We start from the raw sequence: 21982 nt of genomic DNA on the forward strand, positions 1-21982 counted from the left end.
GTTCGCTCGTATGTGAGGCCTTGTCGAATAGTATCCTATAGGTGGGCCATCGTGCGTGTTTTGTTTTCGATGTAAACTCGCGGAGATGAACAGGCCTGGTAATAGGTAATTATAACTTAATTAAATATAAAATAACATGAGATACATTAATAAACAATGTTTTAAAGTGACGTTTAGTATGGAAATGTCATTTTAAAACAATGTTCAACAACTTTGTAACTTTTTTATTAGTAAGGGGGTAACATTATAGAGATCGAATTTGATTTTACAAAGTATAAGCAAATTAATTCAGTGCGAAATTAACATATTTCTTGTAGGCGGCTAGGGAAGACGGCGATAGCGTGGTGTGTCCCGTGGTCCTCCGCACGTAGTCTTGGTACACCTGCTTGGAGGCTCGGGACACGGTCGGCGGGATCATGTCCACCGAGCTGTCTATGGTGAAAGCGCTACTCACAGTCATCACCACGTGGATGTCAGACTTGTATTTGGGGTTGGAGCGCTTTTCGAAGTTCACGTAGCGTTTGTATCTGCAATCATAAATGGTTACGGTCAGTATTTTTTTAATCTAATGAAAAAAATATTAATGTCGTTTAGAATTGGGACTTTTAATGGCTTGATTTCAGATTTCAAATGTGAGGTGTCCTATAAATACATGGCCATTCTAGTACATCCGTTCAGCATGATACTTTAAAAGTGCGGTCAATGGTAGGTAGCATAGTGAAATCTCGTTTCTGATATAATATTAGCTGTTGGAGCTGCAGAGATCACTACTTACATGATCATGTCCCGTTTGGAAGGCTCTTTCAGTAAGATCCTATTCGCGCGCTTGATAGCTGGGAAGGGCGGCGTATCGTCCTGTACCTCTGATGCCAATAAACGTGCCACCATGGTAAGCGGCGAAGGCGTCACTTGGCGACTCGGAAACGAGTTAGTTAAGTCGTCGTCCGTTGACGAGTCGCTGTTGGAGCTGAAACAAAATGAGGATGAGAAATAAACATCCCACCAATAGAGACTAAAAATTATTCACGTCTTTGTCAAAGTATTGTTTTAGAGATTTTACAACAATTACTTACTCGCTTGAATTATTAGACGTTGTGCTAGACCGACCACTGATTACAGGATTCTTGGACGTGGGTCCCTTGTTCTGGCCCAGCGCTCGCCCTCGCACCACAAACGGGCTAAAGTTTTCAGTGAAAGTTGGCGCTAAGTCCCTGAGAGTGTGGCACATCTAGAAAATAAATTGAGGATTAAATATTGCACTAAATATTAAAAAATACAAGAAAAAAAAAGAAGTTGTTATGGTCATGGCCACTTTCAACTCAAAACGAAGCCATCTATGCCGTCTCCATATCGTCTCAACACTCAACTGGCAAGAAGCCCGAACTGTGCCGTCTCCTTATTAGACAGCTCGCGCATCTTACAGCACAGTACTCGCCTTGAACTCGAAGCACTCCGCGAACACGGTGTACTCGAAGGGGCGGTGCTGGTCGCTGTAGGCGTCCACCATCTCGAGCGCGGCGCTGTGCTCGCGCTGCACGCCGATGATCTCGCAGCACAGTTTGCGCATCTCGTTGCGCGCCACCGGCAGATGGCGTAGCACGTCGTCGTCCCACCATTTGGTGAGAGATCTGGTCAAAAAATAGTATTCATTATCATCTNCATCATTTTCATCATCATTTCAGCCAAAGGACGTCCACTGCTGAACATAGGCCTCCCCCAATGCTTTCCATGTTGATCGATTGGTAGTGGCCTGCGTCCAGCGCTTCCCACGCTGCGTAAACGAACTAAAGTCGCTGACATAGCCCGACGGATTAGCAAGCTGAAGAGGCAATGGGCAGGGCACATAGTACGCAGAACTGACGGCCGATGGGGCAGAAAGGTTCTGGAATGGAGTCCCTGTACCGGAAAAATAGTATTGTCATTTCAAAATTCAATGCTAGCTGTTATATTAGTACCATCGTTTTGCCGCAAAGAGAAGCGCTAGCGTAGTTTTTTTTAAAGGCGTTCAAAGCGTGATTGCTACTGTTTGTGCTAGCTGTGCCCTCTGCACTAAGTATCCACTCTTCGTCAAATAAATAACTATGAGAAATTACAATAGAGTGGTAGAGAGAGAGGGTATTCTTTTGATCAACTTCGACATTGCAGTCTCACCTGTAGTTAGGAATATACACCATAGCCTCCGGGTGGTGTAGATAATAATCGCTCTGGTAGTCCCATATGGGCGGCTGGAGCGGGTCAGGCACAAACAGGCCTAAGAACAAGTTCATGCTGTTTTGCTTCTCTGCATCCGAGAACGTGTTGGAATAGTACCGGCTCAGAGTCTGCATTATATCGTTGCCGTGGGACGCCCAGGGAGCAGTTTTGCGGTACGTTTTTATTCTAGAACAAGATATTGTGGATAGTGAATACGATTTAAAAAGGAATCAAAGTAAAAAATGCACTAGTCTTTCTTGCGTTCACGCGCTTTTAAAAATGCTCAAGCGTAAATCAGAAAAACACTTATTTGTTAGGATATTTAATATAATTGCTCGTATTTAATAATAATAAATAAATAATGTCAATGATAATAAAAAATAATTATTTTTTTTATAAGTATTGGATATCGACTGACGTCAGATGCTCCGTCGATTCACTCACTCATTCAAGTTCTACTACTCACTCAGTTGTTCACTTTATAGTAATTCGAGCACCGGACAGTCAGTCGCTATCCAACCTCCGTCGTGAACAGACGTCTCGAGGAAACTTTGTGAAGTGTTTTAAAGTGTTTAGTGGTGGAAATACCTACTGCTCGAGAAAACCAAGGTTAGTTATTTTTTATGTTCATTAATATAAAATAAGGAATATTAGTGATTGTGTGAGTTTTATGTCATTAACACTTTCCGTGACAGTGAACTGCTATAGCAGTCAAAACAATTAAACTTCTATTGTGTCTGGGTTACTGTCCGGGAAAGCGTTAATATTTTCATTATGATGTTTTATACTAATTAATATGTATTATTTACGCCGTAATCGTTTTACACGTAATATTATTCCTGAACTTCTTTTAAATGTTTCCTACCTGTGCACCAACTGTGAACCACCGTACTGTAGCGCCAACGTATCTCCGTGGTCTTCATAAAGACCCTCTAGTAGCCTCACGCAGTCCGAATCGAACTCTATTACTGGCTCGCCGATGAATCCCAGGGCGTGTAACTGAAAATAGTTATTATTGTATTGCGAAAATCTTTTGACACTTTTTTGCATTTTAGAAATTAGCAGATTGCTATCGTATATCAATGTTTCATTTCAATTTCAATGCAACCGATGAGTATTTTATAGAATATTATAGAAGCACCACTGTAGAGAAACCTCCTTTTACTTGCTAATGGCTAAGACAGTGGCGCCAACTGCTGAGCGGTGAAGCGGTAGGCGGACTTTCGTGCTTACACTCACCAGCCCACCTAGACTTGTCCTGTTATTGTATTGCGAAAATCTTGTGAAATTTTTTTGGCTGTTTAAATAAGAAGAAATTAGCAGATTGCTATTTTTGATATCGTATATCAATGTTTCATTTCAATTTCAGTGCAACGGAGTATTTATTTATAGAAGTTACTGGCGCTGTAGAGAAACCTCCTTTTACTTGCTAATGGCTAAGATAGTGGCGCCAACTGTTTAGTGCATTAGTTATTTTCGATTCGATCAAAAAGTGCCACTTGTCTACGGGGGCTGTAGGTCTAGACTAGTGATACAATCTCTTCCCCCCCTCACTCCCACCCCGTTAGGCCTGCAGCGCCCACAAGGGGGCGTTATCGCTCACTTTGGGAAAGGCTGTGTTATAAGGTTCGCCTGGCTGACGTCACCATCACCTATCTGATGAGCCAGCACGCACTTGCCGATCGCAAACTGAGCGGTATTGGTCCTGTCCAGACAGTCGACGCAGTTGACCCGTGCCAGGCCCGTCTGCAGGCGGCCGGCCTGGTACCTCACTAATATCGTATACGCAACCATAACAATCATAAGGTCCGGTCTCCACCAAGGAAATGAAATCCGATTGGTTATTCAAATAATTTCTCCGCTCCGCTTTGATAGAAACAGGGCCTTAGGTTCTAAATCGCCTAGCTGACGTCACCCTCAACTACGTGGTGTGCCAGCACGCACTTGCCGATCGCAAACTGAGCGGTATTGGTCCTGTCCAAACAGTCCACGCAGTTGACCCGCGCCAGGCCCGTCTGCAGGCGGCCGGCCTGGTGGCCCGCTATATCGTATACCAATCGGATTTCATTCTGTCAATTTCTTTAAATCTGAATGACCAAATCGCCTGGCTGACGTCACCCTACACCTATCACCTACCTGGTGAGCCAGCACGCACTTGCCGATCGCGAACTGTGCGGTATTGGTCCTGTCCAGACAGTCCACGCAGTTGACTCGCGCCAGGCCCGTCTGCAGGCGGCCGGCCTGGTGGCCCGCTATATCGTATACCAATCGGATTTCATTCTGTCAATTTCTTTAAATCTGAATGACCAAATCACCTGGCTGACGTCACCCTACACCTATCACCTACCTGGTGAGCCAGCACACACTTGCCGATAGCAAACTGTGCGGTATTGGTCCTGTCCAGACAGTCGACACAGTTGACCCGCGCCAGGCCCGTCTGCAGGCTGCTGGCCTGGTGGCCCGCTATATCGTATACCAATCGGATTTCATTCTGTCAATTTCTTTAAATCTGAATGACCAAATCGCCTGGCTGACGTCACCCTACACCTATCACCTACCTGGTGAGCCAGCACGCACTTGCCGATCGCGAACTGTGCGGTATTGGTCCTGTCCAGACAGTCGACACAGTTGACCCGCGCCAGGCCCGTCTGCAGGCGGCCGGCCTGGTGGCCCGCTATATCGTATACCAATCGGATTTCATTCTGTCAATTTCTTTAAATCTGAATGACCAAATCACCTGGCTGACGTCACCCTACACCTATCACCTACCTGGTGAGCCAGCACACACTTGCCGATAGCAAACTGAGCGGTATTGGTCCTGTCCAGACAGTCCACGCAGTTGACCCGCGCCAGGCCCGTCTGCAGGCGGCCGGCCTGGTACCCCGCTAATATCGTATACGTATACGAAATCATAACAATCATAAGGTCCGGTCTCCACCAAGGAAATGAAATCCGATTGGATATTCAAATCATTTCTCCACTCCACTTTGATAGAAACAGGGCCTTAGGTTTTAAATCGCCTGGCTGACGTCACTCTCACGTACCTGATGAGCCAGCACGCACTTGCCGATCGCGAACTGTGCGGTATTGGTCCTGTCCAAACAGTCCACGCAGTTGACTCGCGCCAGGCCCGCCTGCAGGCGGCCGGCCTGGTGGCCCGCTATATCGTGTACCAATCGGATTTCATTCTGTCAATTTCTTTAAATCTGAATGACCAAATCACCTGGCTGACGTCACCCTACACCTATCACCTACCTGGTGAGCCAGCACGCACTTGCCAATAGCGAACTGTGCGGTATTGGTCCTGTCCAAACAGTCCACGCAGTTGACTCGCGCCAGGCCCGTCTGCAGGCGGCCGGCCTGGTACCCCGCTAATATCGTATACGCAACCATAACAATCATAAGGTGGACCTTATGATGTGGAGACCGGAGTCTCCACCAAGGAAATGAAATCCGCTTGGTTATTCAAATCATTTTTCCGTTCCGCTTTGATAGAAACAGGGCCTTAGGTTTTAAATCGCCTGGCTGACGTCACCCTCACGTACCTGGTGTGCCAGCACACACTTGCCAATCGCAGACTGAGAGGTATTGGTCCTGTCCAGACAGTCCACGCAGTTGACCCGCGTCAGGCCCGTCTGCAGGCGGCCGGCCTGGTGGCCCGCTATATCGTATACCAATCGGATTTCATTCTGTCAATTTCTTTAAATCTGAATGTCCAAGTCGCCTGGCTGACGTCACCCTACACCTATCACCTACCTGGTGAGCCAGCACGCACTTGCCAATAGCAAACTGTGCGGTATTGGTCCTGTCCAAACAGTTCACACAGTTGACCCGCGCCAGGCCCGTCTGGTGGCCCGCTATATCGTATACCAATCGGATTTCATTCTGTCAATTTCTTTAAATCTGAATGACCAAATCGCCTGGCTGACGTCACCCTACACCTATCACCTACCTGGTGAGCCAGCACGCACTTGCCGATCGCAAACTGAGCGGTATTGGTCCTGTCCAAACAGTCCACGCAGTTGACTCGCACCAGGCCCGTCTGCAGGCGGCCGGCCTGGTGGCCCGCTATATCGTATACCAATCGGATTTCATTCTGTCAATTTCTTTAAATCTGAATGACCAAATCACCTGGCTGACGTCACCCTACACCTATCACCTACCTGGTGAGCCAGCACGCACTTGCCGATCGCGAACTGAGCGGTATTGGTCCTGTCCAGACAGTCGACGCAGTTGACCCGCGCCAGGCCCGTCTGCAGGCGGCCGGCCTGGTACCTCACTAATATCGTATATGCAACCATAACAATCATAAGGTCCGGTCTCCACCAAGGAAATGAAATCCGATTGGTTATTCAAATCATTTCTCCACTCCACTTTGATAGAAACAGGGCTTTAGGTTTTAAATCGCCTGGCTGACGTCACCCTCTCGTACCTGGTGTGCCAGCACACACTTGCCGATCGCGAACTGAGCGGTATTGGTCCTGTCCAGACAGTCCACGCAGTTGACCCGCGCCAGGCCCGTCTGCAGGCGGCCGGCNTTGAGCGGTGAAGCGGTAGGCGGACTTTCGTGCTTACACTCACCAGCCCACCTAGACTTGTCCTGAAGTGGCAAAACGTGTCGAAAGATAAGTCGAAAGGCCTTTTTTGTATGGAGTTACAACAGATTTATTTTCGATTCAATAAGTGCCACTTGTCTACGGGGGCTGTAGGTCTAGACTAGTGATACAATCTCCACCAAGGAGATGAAATCCGATTGGTTATTCAAATCATTTCTCCGCTCCGCTTTGATAGAAACAGGGCCTTAGGTTTGAAATCGCCTGGCTGACGTCACTCTCACGTACCTGGTGTGCCAGCACACACTTGCCGATCGCGAACTGTGCGGTATTGGTCCTGTCCAGACAGTCCACGGTTGACCCGCGCCAGGCCCATCTGCAGGCGGCCGGCCTGGTACCTCACTAATATCGTATACGCAACCATAACAATCATAAGGTCCGGTCTCCACCAAGGAAATGAAATCCGATTGGTTATTCAAATAATTTCTCCGCTCCGCTTTGATAGAAACAGGGCCTTAGGTTCTAAATCGCCTAGCTGACGTCACCCTCAACTACGTGGTGTAAGCACGCACTTGCCGATCGCAAACTGAGCGGTATTGGTCCTGTCCAAACAGTCCACGCAGTTGACCCGCGTCAGGCCCGTCTGCAGGCGGCCGGCCTGGTGGCCCGCTATATCGTGTACCAATCGGATTTCATTCTGTCAATTTCTTTAAATCTGAATGACCAAATCGCCTGGCTGACGTCACCCTACACCTATCACCTACCTGGTGAGCCAGCACGCACTTGCCGATCGCGAACTGAGCGGTATTGGTCCTGTCCAGACAGTCGACACGGTTGACCCGCGCCAGCCCCGTCTGCAGGCGGCCGGCCTGGTACTCCGCTAATATCGTATACCCAACCATAACAATCATAAGGTGGACCTTATGATGTGGAGACTGGAGTCTCCACCAAGGAAATGAAATCCGATTGGTTATTCTTATTCAAATCATTTCTCCGCTCCGCTTTGATAGAAACAGGGCCTTAGGTTTGAAATCGCCTGGCTGACGTCACTCTCACGTACCTGGTGTGCCAGCACCACACTTGCCGATCGCGAACTGAGCGGTATTGGTCCTGTCCAAACAGTCCACGCAGTTGACTCGCGCCAGGCCCGTCTGCAGGCGGCCGGCCTGGTGGCCCGCTATATCGTATACCAATCGGATTTCATTCTGTCAATTTCTTTAAATCTGAATGACCAAATCGCCTGGCTGACGTCACCCTACACCTATCACCTACCTGGTGAGCCAGCACGCACTTGCCAATAGCGAACTGAGCGGTATTGGTCCTGTCCAGACAGTCGACGCAGTTGACCCGCGCCAGGCCCGTCTGCAGGCGGCCGGCCTGGTGGCCCGCGGCGCCGCCGGTGTCGCAGCACGCGCCGGTGCTCAGAAACATGCCCGTGCGACGGACCACGTTCTTGGCTATTGCTGTTAACCTATAACATAGATAGATGACGTCATTCAAGAGTCTGAGTGGTTTATTTTGAAACATATGCATGCCCGTGCGACGGACCAGATTCTCGGCTATTGCTGTTAACCTTTAAAAACACATGTATAAATTGAGATTAATGACGTCATTAACGTATAGTAAATTCCGGTCGCCGAACAAATATAACTAGCCATGATAATTTGTAAAATGTGTGTGATACAACTATAACTGTAGTAGAAATTGGTCCGTAGACAAAGCTACCCATCCTTATCGCTCGCGCGTAAATATAATGTCGCGCTCGCAGACTCACTGTGCGACAGGCGGCCGCAATAAGTGTGCGAGCGCGACAGCAATATCATACGAAATTCTATCTGCTAAGCACTGGACTTTAGTCAGAGTGGTAGAGCTCCAGGTCCAGGGGTAATCTTACAATGTTTCATTGCTGTTGCTATTTATTATCAAAATATTATTAACTGTTATGTGGGGCACTAAATTAATGTGTTATGACCTTACTAAAGAGAAGATTGGGGGTGTGACAACAAAAAAAGAATATGGCAAGTCCATAAGAAATAATGGTTTGGGGAACTTTGACATAGGTGAACTATAGTCATAAAAGAAACTTTTTTGTCTATCTAGATGGAAAATACAAGCAAAAACTCACTTGTCCAAAACCATAGCATCAGCACCTTTATTCATCCTGGCCATATCCAAATGAATGTACTGTACTGCATGTTCAGGTGGAAGGAACTGGTTCAAATACTTTATGGCATTGCTTATCACATCACTGAGCAGTGACTCATGTTTCTTCTTTTCCCTTTTCTTTACTAAGTTGACAAACATTATCGGCGACCCATAACGTCGCATCAGGTTGTTCAAGTGTTTTCCAGGAATTTCTGCAAATGGATCGCTGAGGTCTATCGAAATTGCTGGTTTAGGCACCATTTTTGACACATCTTGTGACCAGTAGCTGGGTATTGATCCTCTCATCTGAACAAAAGAACTGAATCTGTAAGAACATAAAACAAAAAAATACACAATTGAGTATACCACTTTGAAGTATTGAAGCAAAAAAAAAGTAGATATTTTACCTGCCAGATTTGAAAGAAGACACCATTGAGTCATGGACTATCTGCTCAGTTTCAACCTCATTGGCTACATCTCCATGCATATTAGCTCCTCTTTTCAAAAACCTAGTACCTGCATATCTGTTACTTCTTCTGGCAATAAGCGTTAAATAAACCGGTCTGCCAAATATGTTAAGGTTGCTCTGCTCTACGAATCCATGGACAATGTATAGGATCCAGTCTGGGTGGAGATGTGAGTGCACCGCTGATAACAAGTGACTGTTCCATACAAAACGCCATTCAGGTACAGTCCGCATTCCTATGTCTAGTTTTTGAGCTGACTGCCTGTAATTGATAAAAAAATATCATCAATAGTAACTTTAGGAATAAAATTGTTTGTAATGAGAAATTAACATCTTTTACCCAGTTTTTTCTTTCCTTTGCTGCAATTGCCTCTTCCAAGTCTCAAAAATGTCTTCATCATCTTCTTTCATCTCACAAATGCATTGCTTTTGAGTGTCACCAGTAGATTGCAAAGATTCATACACTGCTGCCGTCACTGGCTTAGGGAACAGCACCGGTGCAAGTTGTCTCGGTGGAGCCATGTTCATTTGTAAAGTGTGTGTGATATCATAACTATAACTGTAGTAGAAGTTTGTAGACAAATCCACAGCCAGAAACATTTTCAGATATCTCTGCTCGTCCGGATGCTGTGGCTTGCTTACGTCACTTGGAATGTAGATCATAGACGTATCCTCTATTTTGTAAATGGAATGGGAGCCGACAACAGCGATTTTTCTTCGTTTTGTGACCAAAATAATGTAATAGCCTTCTAGGAATCTGATAAAACCTGTAATAATGAAACCTTTGTTAGGTTCTTAGATTTATATGAAGAGAAAGACAAAGGCTTCATTCAGATGCTACTAACGATGCAACTCCATTTCTCTTACTTTTTTCCATTCCATATTTCTTTCTTTTTCTGTTTCATTTATTTTCGAGCTGTTATAAGAAAGTCAAATTACTTACCCACAATACCAAATGCAGACACCAGCTTATTGAACCCTGCATTCCTGCCACTTCGGTTCCCAAAGCCAATCATGTTCAGCAGTTGATGGATCTCCTGCTTATTGTACTCTACTTTGTCATCGACTAGAATTAACTCTTTTGGGTCAGTTCTGTCTATTTTAAGTACCCGAAACCTGGTTTGAGTGTTATTTGATCCAATTAGATAAAATCTCTGCAAAAGTAAATGGGAAAATATTAATAAATTTAATAGTGATTAATTGCCATTCCCTATCTCTAAAATAATGGCCATCATGTTTATATTTTAGGGCTAAAAATATCAGTCCTTAACTAAGATATTAAAACTAGGTATGTTCCTGTATCAATTATAGTTATTAATACATCAGCAATACACCTCAGTTTCGTTCGTTCGTTCGTTTCAGCCAAATGACGTCCACTGCTGGACAAAGGCCTCCTCCAAGGTTTTCCACAATGCACACATACACCTCAGTTATAGCATCAATAATGAAAAACGGTAAATAAATAGTCTAGTAAATTAATCAATACTTACAGCTTTAGTTTCGTAAAGTGCAATCCTCTGTATTGAGCTGATGATAGGATGAAACATCAAGTTATGTTTCGACATTGTGGAATGTGGACTGTTTTATTACTAAAATGTAAATATATAAACTGCACCGTTAGGTACACTTATGTAAATGATTAAGTTATTTATTTTGTTATTAAATTGAAAAACTTAAAAATAAACAAAAACAGCTGGGCAGAATCAATCAATGCAGCAATTGACATTTGATTTTTGACAGTGACAATGACAGTTTGTTACTTTTTTCGCTTTAATTACGGAATTGGCACATTTTAAATTTACAAAAATATAATCGCGCGCAAATGGAGATGAAACGCAAATGAATTGGAGACATTACTAATTAGCGCAATCGGGGCCTAGTAGCTTGCGAAAGTCAACTTCTGAAAGTTTTATTACTAGTCTAAACCTCGCTTAATGTGTAGGCGCAGGCCACCGATTTTTAGTTGGCCGATAGTTGGGCCCGATTGTAATTTGTATGAAGAATCGGCCGATATCAAATCGGTATAATGTGCGCACTCTCACACCTGCCCATACTGATTAACAGCCCGGACCAACTATCGGCCAACTAAAAGTTGTGATCTGCGCCTAGGCAAAATTTTCTTATCACTTATGTTTATTCCTATATCTAGAATTTGCCGCGAATTAACTTTTTAGCTGTCGTCTCCTGTCTATGGTAAATCAAGTGCGGCTGTGGGCATGCTGTCAAACTAAATTATTGTAGCTTGTGATCACAATGTTATCAAATATAGTTCCAAAATACTGAACTGTCCTGTGCATGACATTGACAGTGGGGCGCCACCGTCAATACCGGATAGCTAGTTCCGATTTTTGCCATGTTGGAAACCATATAGTTGAACGATGGTAGCGCCCCCTGTCATTGAGTTTGGCGGGACAGTTCAGCGTGGGTCATCTTTAACTGTATCCAATGTCTTAAAACATATAATTAAAAAAATCAATCGGAAAATGGATCCACTATGTGGGCACGATCGCGATGGGCAATCCACAATCCCACAAAACTTATTAGGCTACAAATGATTGCAAGTATTTATTGAGTAGGTGAATAAGTTTTTATGTCATATCTTAATAATCATTACTTAAGTAAATAAAATAAGTAAGTATTAAATAAATAGAAAAACGCGTGCGTGACGCGTTGATGTCGTTTGTTCGACCGTTATCGATCGCGAGTGGAAATCATTTTACTTCTTGCAGAATTGAGGGAAGAATCTTATTTGATAACTATAAAAGTAAGGATAGAAAATTGTACATGATTATTTTATAGGCTTTGGTTAGCTTTGGTTGGTATTTATTGAAAATCGAGCCTAAGTATACTGAAAAACAAAAATCTCTAGCATAATGTTTTTATTAAGTTTCAACTACCAATCGTGTGAACAATTTGACTGTGTTTCATGAGTAAACTCATAAAATGAGGAGTTTAGTTATGAGCCGAGTAAAACTACTGTTTGAAATATGACTTAATAATACAAAGTTAAGCTACGGCACCTGAAAGTAGCAAGTTCGAAAGTGCCGAGTGAGTGTTTATGAATGAGTAAAACTAGTTACTCAATTAATCCTATTCAATGGAATAAGGATAGTTGCGAGTGAATTCCACACAATGCGGTTAAATTATCTCCCTATATGTTTAAAAGTGGGTCAAACCTGTGGGTCAAACTTTGAAGCGAGCGTTTTGCATTCTAAAGGATCGACTGCACCGAAGTATCAATGTCTGATTCCATGCGTGTAATGAGGCTTTGGGTTTGAGTGCGGCGTGAATAGGGACAGTCGCGGGAGCGGGAGGCTGTGGAGCGCATGCGTGGGGCGCAGCGGATGATAGTTGCCAGCCTCCAAGAAGCCTCCACTCGAATCGGGGAAGATTTAATTGTGGGAGATCAGATTTGTCTTATATTCCGAAAGTTACTTTTAAATTATACCTGTTTATAGTTACTGTACAACCTACACAGTTACTTATAAATCAATAATTGAGTAAAATATAGGAAATTTTAGATGTTTATACGTAATCATATTCTTGAACAGTCTTTGAGTATACTACAACCGTTGATCCTAATTTGATACACATTGATATAAAAAAAAAACATGCAGCTTTCACTAATGCAATAAGCTTTACCTTTCTGAAAGGCTTCATGTGTGCAGATATTACTGTTTCTGAAGGAAGCGCGATTTTCTGCGTTTACGAGTCAAAATCTATGTTAAACAGTCGCTAGTGGTTGCTGGTGTTTCGTAATACCCTTTTGGGTGTATTTTGCTAACGATATAGGCTTATAGAAATATACATGTTTTACGATACAAAATTATTATTATGACTTGATTTTAAGCTTGTCAAAAGTGAGTATAACCGTAGAGCTTGTGATTAAAAGATCGGTAGAGTAGGTGGGATCGCACAACGCAGGTCTGGCAAGCGGCTAGCGTCGCCGGCGACGGCCAGTCCCGAGCGAACCTCCGAGCAGGCCAAACCACGCGCGTCCTCCGCGCATTACTCCGAAAACCCGCGACCCCCTGGCCACCCGATGAATTAACCATGACTCGCCACGCCACGCCACTCACCACAGTGTCCCACTAGTTGTTTATGTGACAAACCCGCCGATGCGCCGGTAAACAACCGGTCCAGATAGGGAGGCTGTGCCGGTCTCACGCCTGAGCCCACTCTGACTACGGAGGAATGCGGTAATTTTAACTACTGCGGAGCCGCACCGTTCACTGTTAGGGATCGACGGATTACTGCCCACAATAAGGTAAGTTCAACTCAAAACTCTTTTAAGAATAAATAGCTACGCTACAGATAGTAACTGTAGCTCTACCATATCGACTGTGTTGGGAACGCTTTACTCTTGTTTAGTACTCGTACTTATTCGCGAATAATTTTGCCATTTACGCACTAGAAGATGAATGTTCAAGTTATTTCAAATAAAAAACTTATTTGGGTTTCATTTTTGTTCAGTTTTTTGGCTAATAATAAAAATGGAAAATTTTGTAATCATGAGAGATATTTAAAATTATTACTATTCTTTATGTACTTACGTACCTAAGTGAATGCATGTACATAACAATACAGATTCTTATTAAATTTAATTATTCAAGTTTAAATACGGAATACCAAATAAGGTATGCTTTTATGTTCTCCGTTGAATAAATACGTTAATTACACGCACAATCGGTTGTGAAATACATATTTAGAGAACAACCAAATGAACTGGTGCCTGCGGTATTACATAAATAAGATAGATCACCTTTCGCCTTTAGATCTCGAAATTGATAGGCCGCAATTCAGCAATCGATGGAGAACCATGAATACCAAGTGTTCGTACAATTTTCGCCTTTCATTTTTTATTTATTGCTTCAAAATGTAGAAGAATTGGATATAAAAAGCTGCTAACGCTTTAAAAAATTCTCCTTTTGTCTTGGAAAATGCTAAAGTAAAGTTATTACTGCTAAATATAAATGAATTCAAGTGATAGTACCTACACTTAAATAACAATCTTAGTATAGAGGACTTTTACGTTAAATACACTTGCTGTAAAGATAGTTACCTATTTTGCATCCGAAGTCGACTCTACCGTTTACAAAATCGTTGCCAGCTCCAAATCGCAAGAGCTCTATTCTGTAGTGCTCTCATTTTCTCACGAGCGAAGACTGCGGTCCCAATACCAAATAATGTTATTGTTGTTTTTTAATCCGCTTTCTTCTTATATTTTTATACAAGAGAAACTTTACATACGACTAGTCGATGTCGCTTGAATCAATGTACTTTCACGGATTTTCTTTTATTCACATTTTACAGCGTGTAGAGAATTTAAAGATCCTTCACTATCAAGGATGTTACGGATATCGGAATGCGGAAGCTATCCTAGAAGTTTTCGTATTAAAAAAATCTCAATGCTTCTATTCTCCGGTTTCTGAAACCGGGGAATAGAAGCATGGGATAGTTTCTTATCTCAGCGAATATGTAGCAAGATTGGTAGTTACATACAGGTTTAATGGAGATTTAGATCAATCATCAATAAATTCATAAGAGTTACCGATTTTCCCGCAGTCCCACATGAAAATTGTCACGAAAAAAGGTATTTAAATCTGAAAACATGAGGTTTTGAAATATAAATATTATTTTATTACATGTTATGAACGCAATATTAAAATGCATATGATTATATAAACATGATGTACTACACTTTTCAAGGGTAACATTCATCTGCTTGATGCTCGTAGCTCATCCTTCCGACTTAAATGTTTCTTTGTTGCATTTACATTAACTTTAAAACACATCCGTATATTATAATTTGTAGAACACTATTTCGCTGGGCCTTTTGTGGAGTATTCTTTAATTTAGCTAGTCGCCTCCAGGTAAAATCTTTCTGGAACTCTCTCTCTAAGCAAAAAAACTTAGCATATTCTCAGAATTGGTTCATATGAGTATCTTACAGAAGCAGTTAAAGTAGTAGTTAAATACTATCTAAATTGGTAAAAATTATAACTCGGTCTGTAAACATGATTTAGCGATATTTGCCTGAATAATACACATATTGTTAAAAGTTTTATTTTAATATCGGTATACAGTTCTAGTATGAACTTTTAAGTTAGTAGGTATTTGCTCACCTTATATTACTTCATTTGATATTTAGCTTCTAAGCACTCTTACACTAAAGCTTAAAAGTCTCTTAAGTTAAATTGAACTGAAATTAAATGGTAAGACACTTGCACTTTCTGCAATTCTAATAGCTCGCTTTTGTACTTTAGCCTATCTTAAGTTCCAAATAGTTTGTTGACAATACCGGCCCGGGGGTTATTGCCAGCACTTTGAATATTGTACAAAAGTATCACAAAGGTGCCCACCTCGAAGCACCGCCTTTGTGTCGCCACGACAAGCGGGGTCTCCTATTATTGTCTCTTTACAGGTATTTCGGGAATCAATGTAAATGGCACTGAGTACGGAACAATTTATTACACAAAATCTCTTAAATACATACCCATTAGCCATTTATAAATATTATAGCCGGACATTAAAGAAAAAAGTGTTACGTCGTTTTTCCATATTTATCCTTTTCATTTCCTTAAAATGCTTATTGCTCTGTAAATATTCGTGGGAAATAAAAATAATTGAAATGAAAGGCTCCAACCCACATATCCACCAACACAACGTGTTGACTTATGTTTTTAGTGGCTAGTCGGGATAACCAAATTCAACTCAAAGACCACGTCTGTATTTTTAACCGACTTAAANTTTCATTATTACCTACCTATTTTTTAAAAGCAGCAACCATTAAATAAAATTTAATGATAGTCTAGAGTCCGATTACAGTTTTTACATTTTAAAATTATAAATCTAAATCTAGCCTAAAGAGATAACAGGTAATCTAAAAAGTCGAATATCCTGTTTACTGTTCATATTATTACATTTAATAAAACCGTCAAACTCGTGGGCACGGACGGTAGCGTTAATCAGCTTTTTAAACATCCTGACTCCAGTGCAACGGAGATTTAATAATTCTTTGGGAGTTTGAGGATTGTTTAATTAAAGTCGGTGGGAAAAATCACCGTGTGCCCGGGCAAAAGTTTATTCGGTTCTCATCCAGGCTAACGAGCGTGACCGCGGTCGAGCTAACATCCACCTACTTCCAGGACCGCAGGGAGGCGTGTAGAGGTCACCACTGACGTGAGTTGACGACATTTTCCACTGATTTCGTTTTTATTGTACCTACTCTACTTACTGTTATTGTAAGTGTTTATGCTAGTTAGCCTTACTAAAGGATCCAATAACTATAATAGATACACATATTATTTTTTACAGTAAAACACTACTCTACCATGCACATTTTCCCAAGTTATCTATCTAGGGGAAGAACGGTTTAGAAGATTACCATTTAAAAACTCTACTTAGAGATGCTTATTATTTACAAAGTTTCGTAAAGAAGTGCGGTTAGTTACCTACTTTGTAAAGTGTATTTAACGTAGATATATAGCTGACAAAACTTGTGACTCCGCTTACAAGGGCAATTTTCCTCCGCTTTCAAAGTTTTGTTCAGTTTCTCTTTGATATTACAATGTGCATTAAGCTTACATAATATAAACATGCCGTAGCTGTGTTTATTCAAACGTAGGATAAAGTTGGATGTATAGGTAGTTATCGAATAATAGCTCTATAATTCTATTCTTTCGATTCTTAATTTCAGATTCTTTTAGCTATACCTACCTAAATCAAAATGTTAGTGAGTTAAAGATATTATTTAATAGCAAACGATTGAATAAGTTTTAAATAAAAAATATAACTGTTTTTAGAAGATATACTAGGTACTCATATTATAAAATAGAGATTCTCAGGCAGTGAATAAAAAACATATCCTACTAATAATATAAATGCGAAAGTTTGGATGTCTGGATGGATTTATGTTTGTTATTCTTTAATGCAAAAACTACTGAACGGATTTTGATGAAACTTTACAGTATTATTGTTTATAACCCAGAATTACATCATAGGCTATAATTTATGACAATAGGTGACAAACTAAATTTCACGCGGGTGAAACCGCGGGCAAAAGCTAGCTAGTGTTTTAATAAATAAGTTCACGTCCTCAAATGCAAAATATAACACTTTTCAGGAAAATGTTTACATAATATTTACGTTGTAGCCTAGCGATTTTACTTTAGAATTTATAAATCTACATCGCTAGACGAAACATAAATAGCCCTACAAGTATTTACAAGAAGCGGCGCTAGGGTGCGTTCGAGGGCCCGCTACAGATTAAAATTCACACCACGTAACGGTGTCGTGTGTGACTGGCCTAACGATTAACAATCTGTTTTTTCGTGCCGGTGAAAAAGTAAAAAGCCTGTGCGCAATTCCTAAAAGCAAATAGTAGGGCGGAAGGTACATCGTTATCGAATAGCTGTAATTGGGTTTTTATTTTCAAAAGGTTCCTTTTAAAAAGGTGTACAAGAGATAAGAGCATTGTCTTTTGATCAGATCCTGAACATTAACACATTTAGATAAATTTAAACTAAAAATCACACCATCAAGTATTTATTTTATTTTATTTATTTATTTTACCATAATGTAAAATTAACAAGAAACGATAGTAAGTTATCTTCCTGATTCAAACTGTTCACGCCTCTTTGAGTTAAACCATTCGTAACAACTTACCTATTGAATTAATGCTTATTACGCGGGTGCCTACATGTTTATAGTTTTTCACTGTGTTTACGTTACGCTCTCTGGTTACCGTACCGCAGAAGGTAGACTCTACCATGCTAATGTGCGAAGGGCAGGGCGAACCCTTTGTCTTACCGCCATCGCCACTGGGAAACAGGTAATTAGTGCCATTATTGTATTTCCTTTAACTACTTTCTCACGAGTGCATTGTTTCTTTCGTTTAGACGAATGGAGCTTTTGCAGCTAAAAATAAATTCTTATTAGATTACTCAGTCAGCTTTCGATTTAAGGTGTCAAATAATCCTACTATTGCATAATTATACAGAGATATTTATACGATTATTGTTTAATTGCTTGGCCTGCATATAATATGATTCCATAAGCCCGTGCGAAAACCTGCAAACCGTGTGAAACAATAAAATATGCAAAAAATAATTACTGGTAATTTGGTTTGTATGAGAAAATAAAGGGAACAACAAACTATTTTTGTTCAATCCATAAAATTTGTTTGTAAAATTTAATTGGGCGAGCGAATGGTTTCGACCTTCAACTGTAAGCCCATTTTGTAATTCGAGACTCTGAAACGTTCCGCGTGGCACTCACAATGATGCACAGCTCCAACTTTATATAATAGACGTCCGTGACCTAGAGCTATTATGATTACAGCACATACGTAACGGAAATTAAAATTAAGTAGCCAAATACACGGCGCCGCCTATTCAGTATATAGTACTGGCTCTATATACTGAATAGGCAATATAAACATGATAAAAGTAATCACTAATAGAATACCAATATACCATTTGTGAGGTTTTAAATAACGTAACGTAACATAACATCTGAATGCAACATTTTAAAAAGTTTATCTTATTCAAGCGTTTCAAGCTTGCCAAGTAAATCTCATTGACTTTGTCCGTAGCAGGTAAAAATTCCTCGGACCGATTACTTCTTTGATGCTTTCGATTTCAATTTCATTATAAACTTCCGGCTTTGAAATTACGCGGATACTCTCCAAAGGACCCTCGGGATGCTTTCAAAACTTGAAACCCGTACAAATGCCAATCTATTTACAAAATAAAATTACCGTTAATAATATATATATTTTGCATTTTCGGTGCAAAGTAATCGATGAGCTCAAGTCTAGTCCCTTGTTAAGTATTCAATGAAGTAGTGCAACGAGTTTGTGAAGGATAGTAACTGCTACTCCTAAATGGCTATCTTCGTGAATTTATGTGGTATCTAGATCGATTCGAACGCTGATTCAGTTTTGATCTTTATGGGAAAGAGGATAAGAGCGCATGTGGTGTGCAGGCTCTATCAAGTTCAGTAACAGGGTCAGTCGCTTACTGCTCTGGTCAGGCGGCGGCAGGAGGCAGAGGCCGCTGCATAGATTCGCGGCTGAAGGACCGTGCAACTGAAGTTTATGGCCGGCTCCTGTATAGAACAGGGCGCCACGCCCCGGTCACATAACTTGTGAATACTTAAAAATTATTTTTGATAGGGAATAGTATCATTTCTGTGCCAAACTTTTAATCAATGTCCTACCTAATTTGACACACAGCGGAATTACTCAAAACTTGTACATACTTATACTATTAAGGCATAGTTTAACTAACATACCATATTCAGAGTCATATGCGAAATCTGGAAATCATCTTTTTTTCGAAGCCGCATTCAGGCCATTTCGACCCCACCCACTGTAAAAAAATCCAAAATTTTCAGTAACGTAGAAGGCATTTATCCTTTTGCACTTGTATAAAATAAGTATTGATTGGCCAAAATTCTGAACGAATCGCGAGCACAAACATCCCAAAGTCGCAACTTTCTTCTCGAGTTTGTCTCCGTCTCGACACGTGTAAACTTATATCCACGAGGGGCTAGACGAGCAATTTGTTTGGAGGCGTGGAGTGTTTGCCGAGCGGTGTCGGTGCGGCATCCCTAATGAGCGGGAATCGGCGAAAGTGCTAGACCGCAGCAGCTGCGGTCTTGCGGGCGGACCAAGTAGCCATAGGCTAGGGTTGCCATCCGTCTTCGTTTCAGAGGGTAAACTTGGTGTCTGAGAGCGGAAATGACACGCCAAAGGAGTACCCTATTAAGGCTGTCATCCTCACGCGGCAGGGTTAAAAAGGGGTCACCACCCCTTTGAATTTGCCCGGACTTTTAAACAATCCGGATGTTGATGGAAATTTTTAAGCTTTCAAAGGAATGTTTTGTATTTTTAGGGTATTTTTGAAAACTCTGTTTTTTTAGGACTTCCTAATTTCCAAATGGTAACCCTATCCAGGGCTACGAGAATAATGAGATGATAATGAACCGGCGGGAGCAGGTGCGAGCCGAGGTGAACGCGCTCTGCTGCCGACGCGATCAGTGAGAATTTGATTCTTATGAAGCGGACGAACGGTCCGTGTACTACGCGATGTTAACAGCGATGCGTAGATAAATCAATCTTCTATCAAACTTCTACAATTTTAGGTGTTTGAGGTTATGTTTAACTTTATCTAAGTCTAAAGTTCATCAATTTTGTACCGTGAATATGGAAATCTCTAATAAATTAGAAATTCAGAGGTTAAAAATAAACCTTAACTTTAAACTTGTGTCGAGTTCAAGTTTTCCTTCTATATCTTTTTTACGGCGAAAAGTAGCTTTTCTCTTTCCAGTAACCACAAACTCTACTTATTCTACCTAAACCAAATCAAAATTGATTCAGCAGCTTTAGCAGACAATACGTAAAATATACATAAAGAAACATTATATGTATATACTTTCGTATTTATAATATTAGCATGGATACGTCAGGTCGAAGTAGGTCAACAATGCGCCAATCGCATTCTTGATAAAATTCGTAGCAGAAAATAGCGAACACGCACAGCCCTCAAGAGAGGCGAAAATCTTCCCCAACTTTGATAGCTTCAAAGGAAGTTGGAAAATTGCACGAGAATTACAACAGTTAACTACCTAACTATGTATTGTGTACCCAGTAAAAGTAATCATATTATCTACAAAAAGGATTGACTAAAAAGAAATTAAAATAAAGCTCTACTTGTCTCTTGGAATACTATTGACCCGAAGTTAACGTCTTCAAAAGTGGTTGAAACATTTAAAGCTCACCATAGAAGGCAAGTTTTAGTATTTGACCTACATATTTTATTCATCTATTCTATGCCATATACAGCCACGGTAGACGTGTCTTTATATCAGTATCTGTAGACAAAACAAATAATTTCAATTCAAACGTAAACGTTCCCAGTTATTGAACCGAAATCTTACATGCTCTAGCTAGCGGCATGGGTAGCCAACTAAATTACTATTATAGTGTCTACCTAACAAAACATTTAAATCAACTTTGACGCTAAATGGCTCTCTGAGTTGGGATGTAGCTGCCACGGAGGCAGAATTTGCAGCTGAGGGCCGACCGGCCTGCATACTGATGTTCCATTATCATGTACAGGCGACGGCTCATCAAGCATTGAGGCATCTTATGTAGTTGTAATAGGAACTATTTTCCAACAAAAATGGAGACTGACGTGCTGCCGGATGTACATGTATAACATGGCATCTGATTTCTCTAAAATACGCTCGAGAAATTATTGCCGCGTAAAGCGTAGTTTCAGGACTGGCGTACGAATGCATGTACGTACAAATTCACGAATATTAGGGTTATCATGCATGAAATAAATGATAAAGTCGGAAATTGCACTGGAGTTGTCAGAACATCTAGAAAATTCATGTTTTAATTTAAGTTTAATTACGCACTTCTTAGACTGGATACTGGTCTCAATGCAGCTCTAGGTTGACTTTGCTCTTACATAATAATCCACTAGAAGCAGATTAGCATAAGCGGTGGTACTTTCGTTTAGCTGTTCATGACGTGGAAGGAAAAGAATAGAAAGACTGGGAGAAAGATTTTGTAAGACTTAAGAATTACCCCTCGGTAAGTTATGTCAAAAAT

At 41.3% G+C, this 21982-nt stretch overlaps 2 protein-coding genes across 3 annotated transcripts in view; one reads left to right on the forward strand and one right to left on the reverse strand.

Moving 5' to 3' along the window:
• Window positions 1-224: 224 nt before the first annotated feature.
• On the reverse strand, window positions 225-10922 carry FIG4 (polyphosphoinositide phosphatase FIG4). The gene is made up of 12 exons (XM_028317327.1): window positions 10848-10922; window positions 10301-10511; window positions 9698-10124; window positions 9299-9619; window positions 8872-9216; window positions 8019-8217; window positions 3059-3192; window positions 2152-2379; window positions 1436-1628; window positions 1074-1228; window positions 776-967; window positions 225-527 (listed from the first exon to the last, which is right to left on the reverse strand). The coding sequence occupies exons 1-12, from the start codon at window positions 10920-10922 to the stop codon at window positions 284-286; spliced, it is 2724 nt and encodes a 907-aa protein (XP_028173128.1). The 3' UTR covers window positions 225-283.
• A 2375-nt stretch (window positions 10923-13297) lies between these two features.
• tutl (immunoglobulin superfamily member turtle) overlaps window positions 13298-21982 on the forward strand; it is a 90755-nt gene continuing 82070 nt past the window's right edge. The window contains exon 1 of one of the 2 annotated variants that reach the window (XM_028317315.1): window positions 13298-13624. The gene's annotated coding sequence lies outside the window, so the exon portion shown is untranslated. The remainder of the gene's footprint in view (window positions 13625-21982) is intronic. The other variant, XR_003656651.1, reaches the window with a different exon arrangement.

Source organism: Ostrinia furnacalis, unplaced genomic scaffold (genome assembly GCF_004193835.3).
Source record: "Ostrinia furnacalis isolate ACB-3 unplaced genomic scaffold, ASM419383v2 OfSCF6157, whole genome shotgun sequence".
NCBI lineage: Eukaryota > Metazoa > Arthropoda > Insecta > Lepidoptera > Crambidae > Ostrinia > Ostrinia furnacalis.

Excerpts from the sequence above, each read along its gene's own strand:
- FIG4 (XM_028317327.1), bottom strand. The coding sequence starts at position 10,922 with ATGTCGAAACATAACTTGATGTTTCATCCTATCATCAGCTCAATACAG. Across the intron at positions 9,620-9,697 it reads CAAAGGAAAGAAAAAACTGG|GCAGTCAGCTCAAAAACTAG; the intron begins GTAAAAGATGTT and ends TATCAATTACAG. Across the intron at positions 8,218-8,871 it reads GATGCTATGGTTTTGGACAA|GTTAACAGCAATAGCCAAGA; the intron begins GTGAGTTTTTGC and ends TCTATGTTATAG.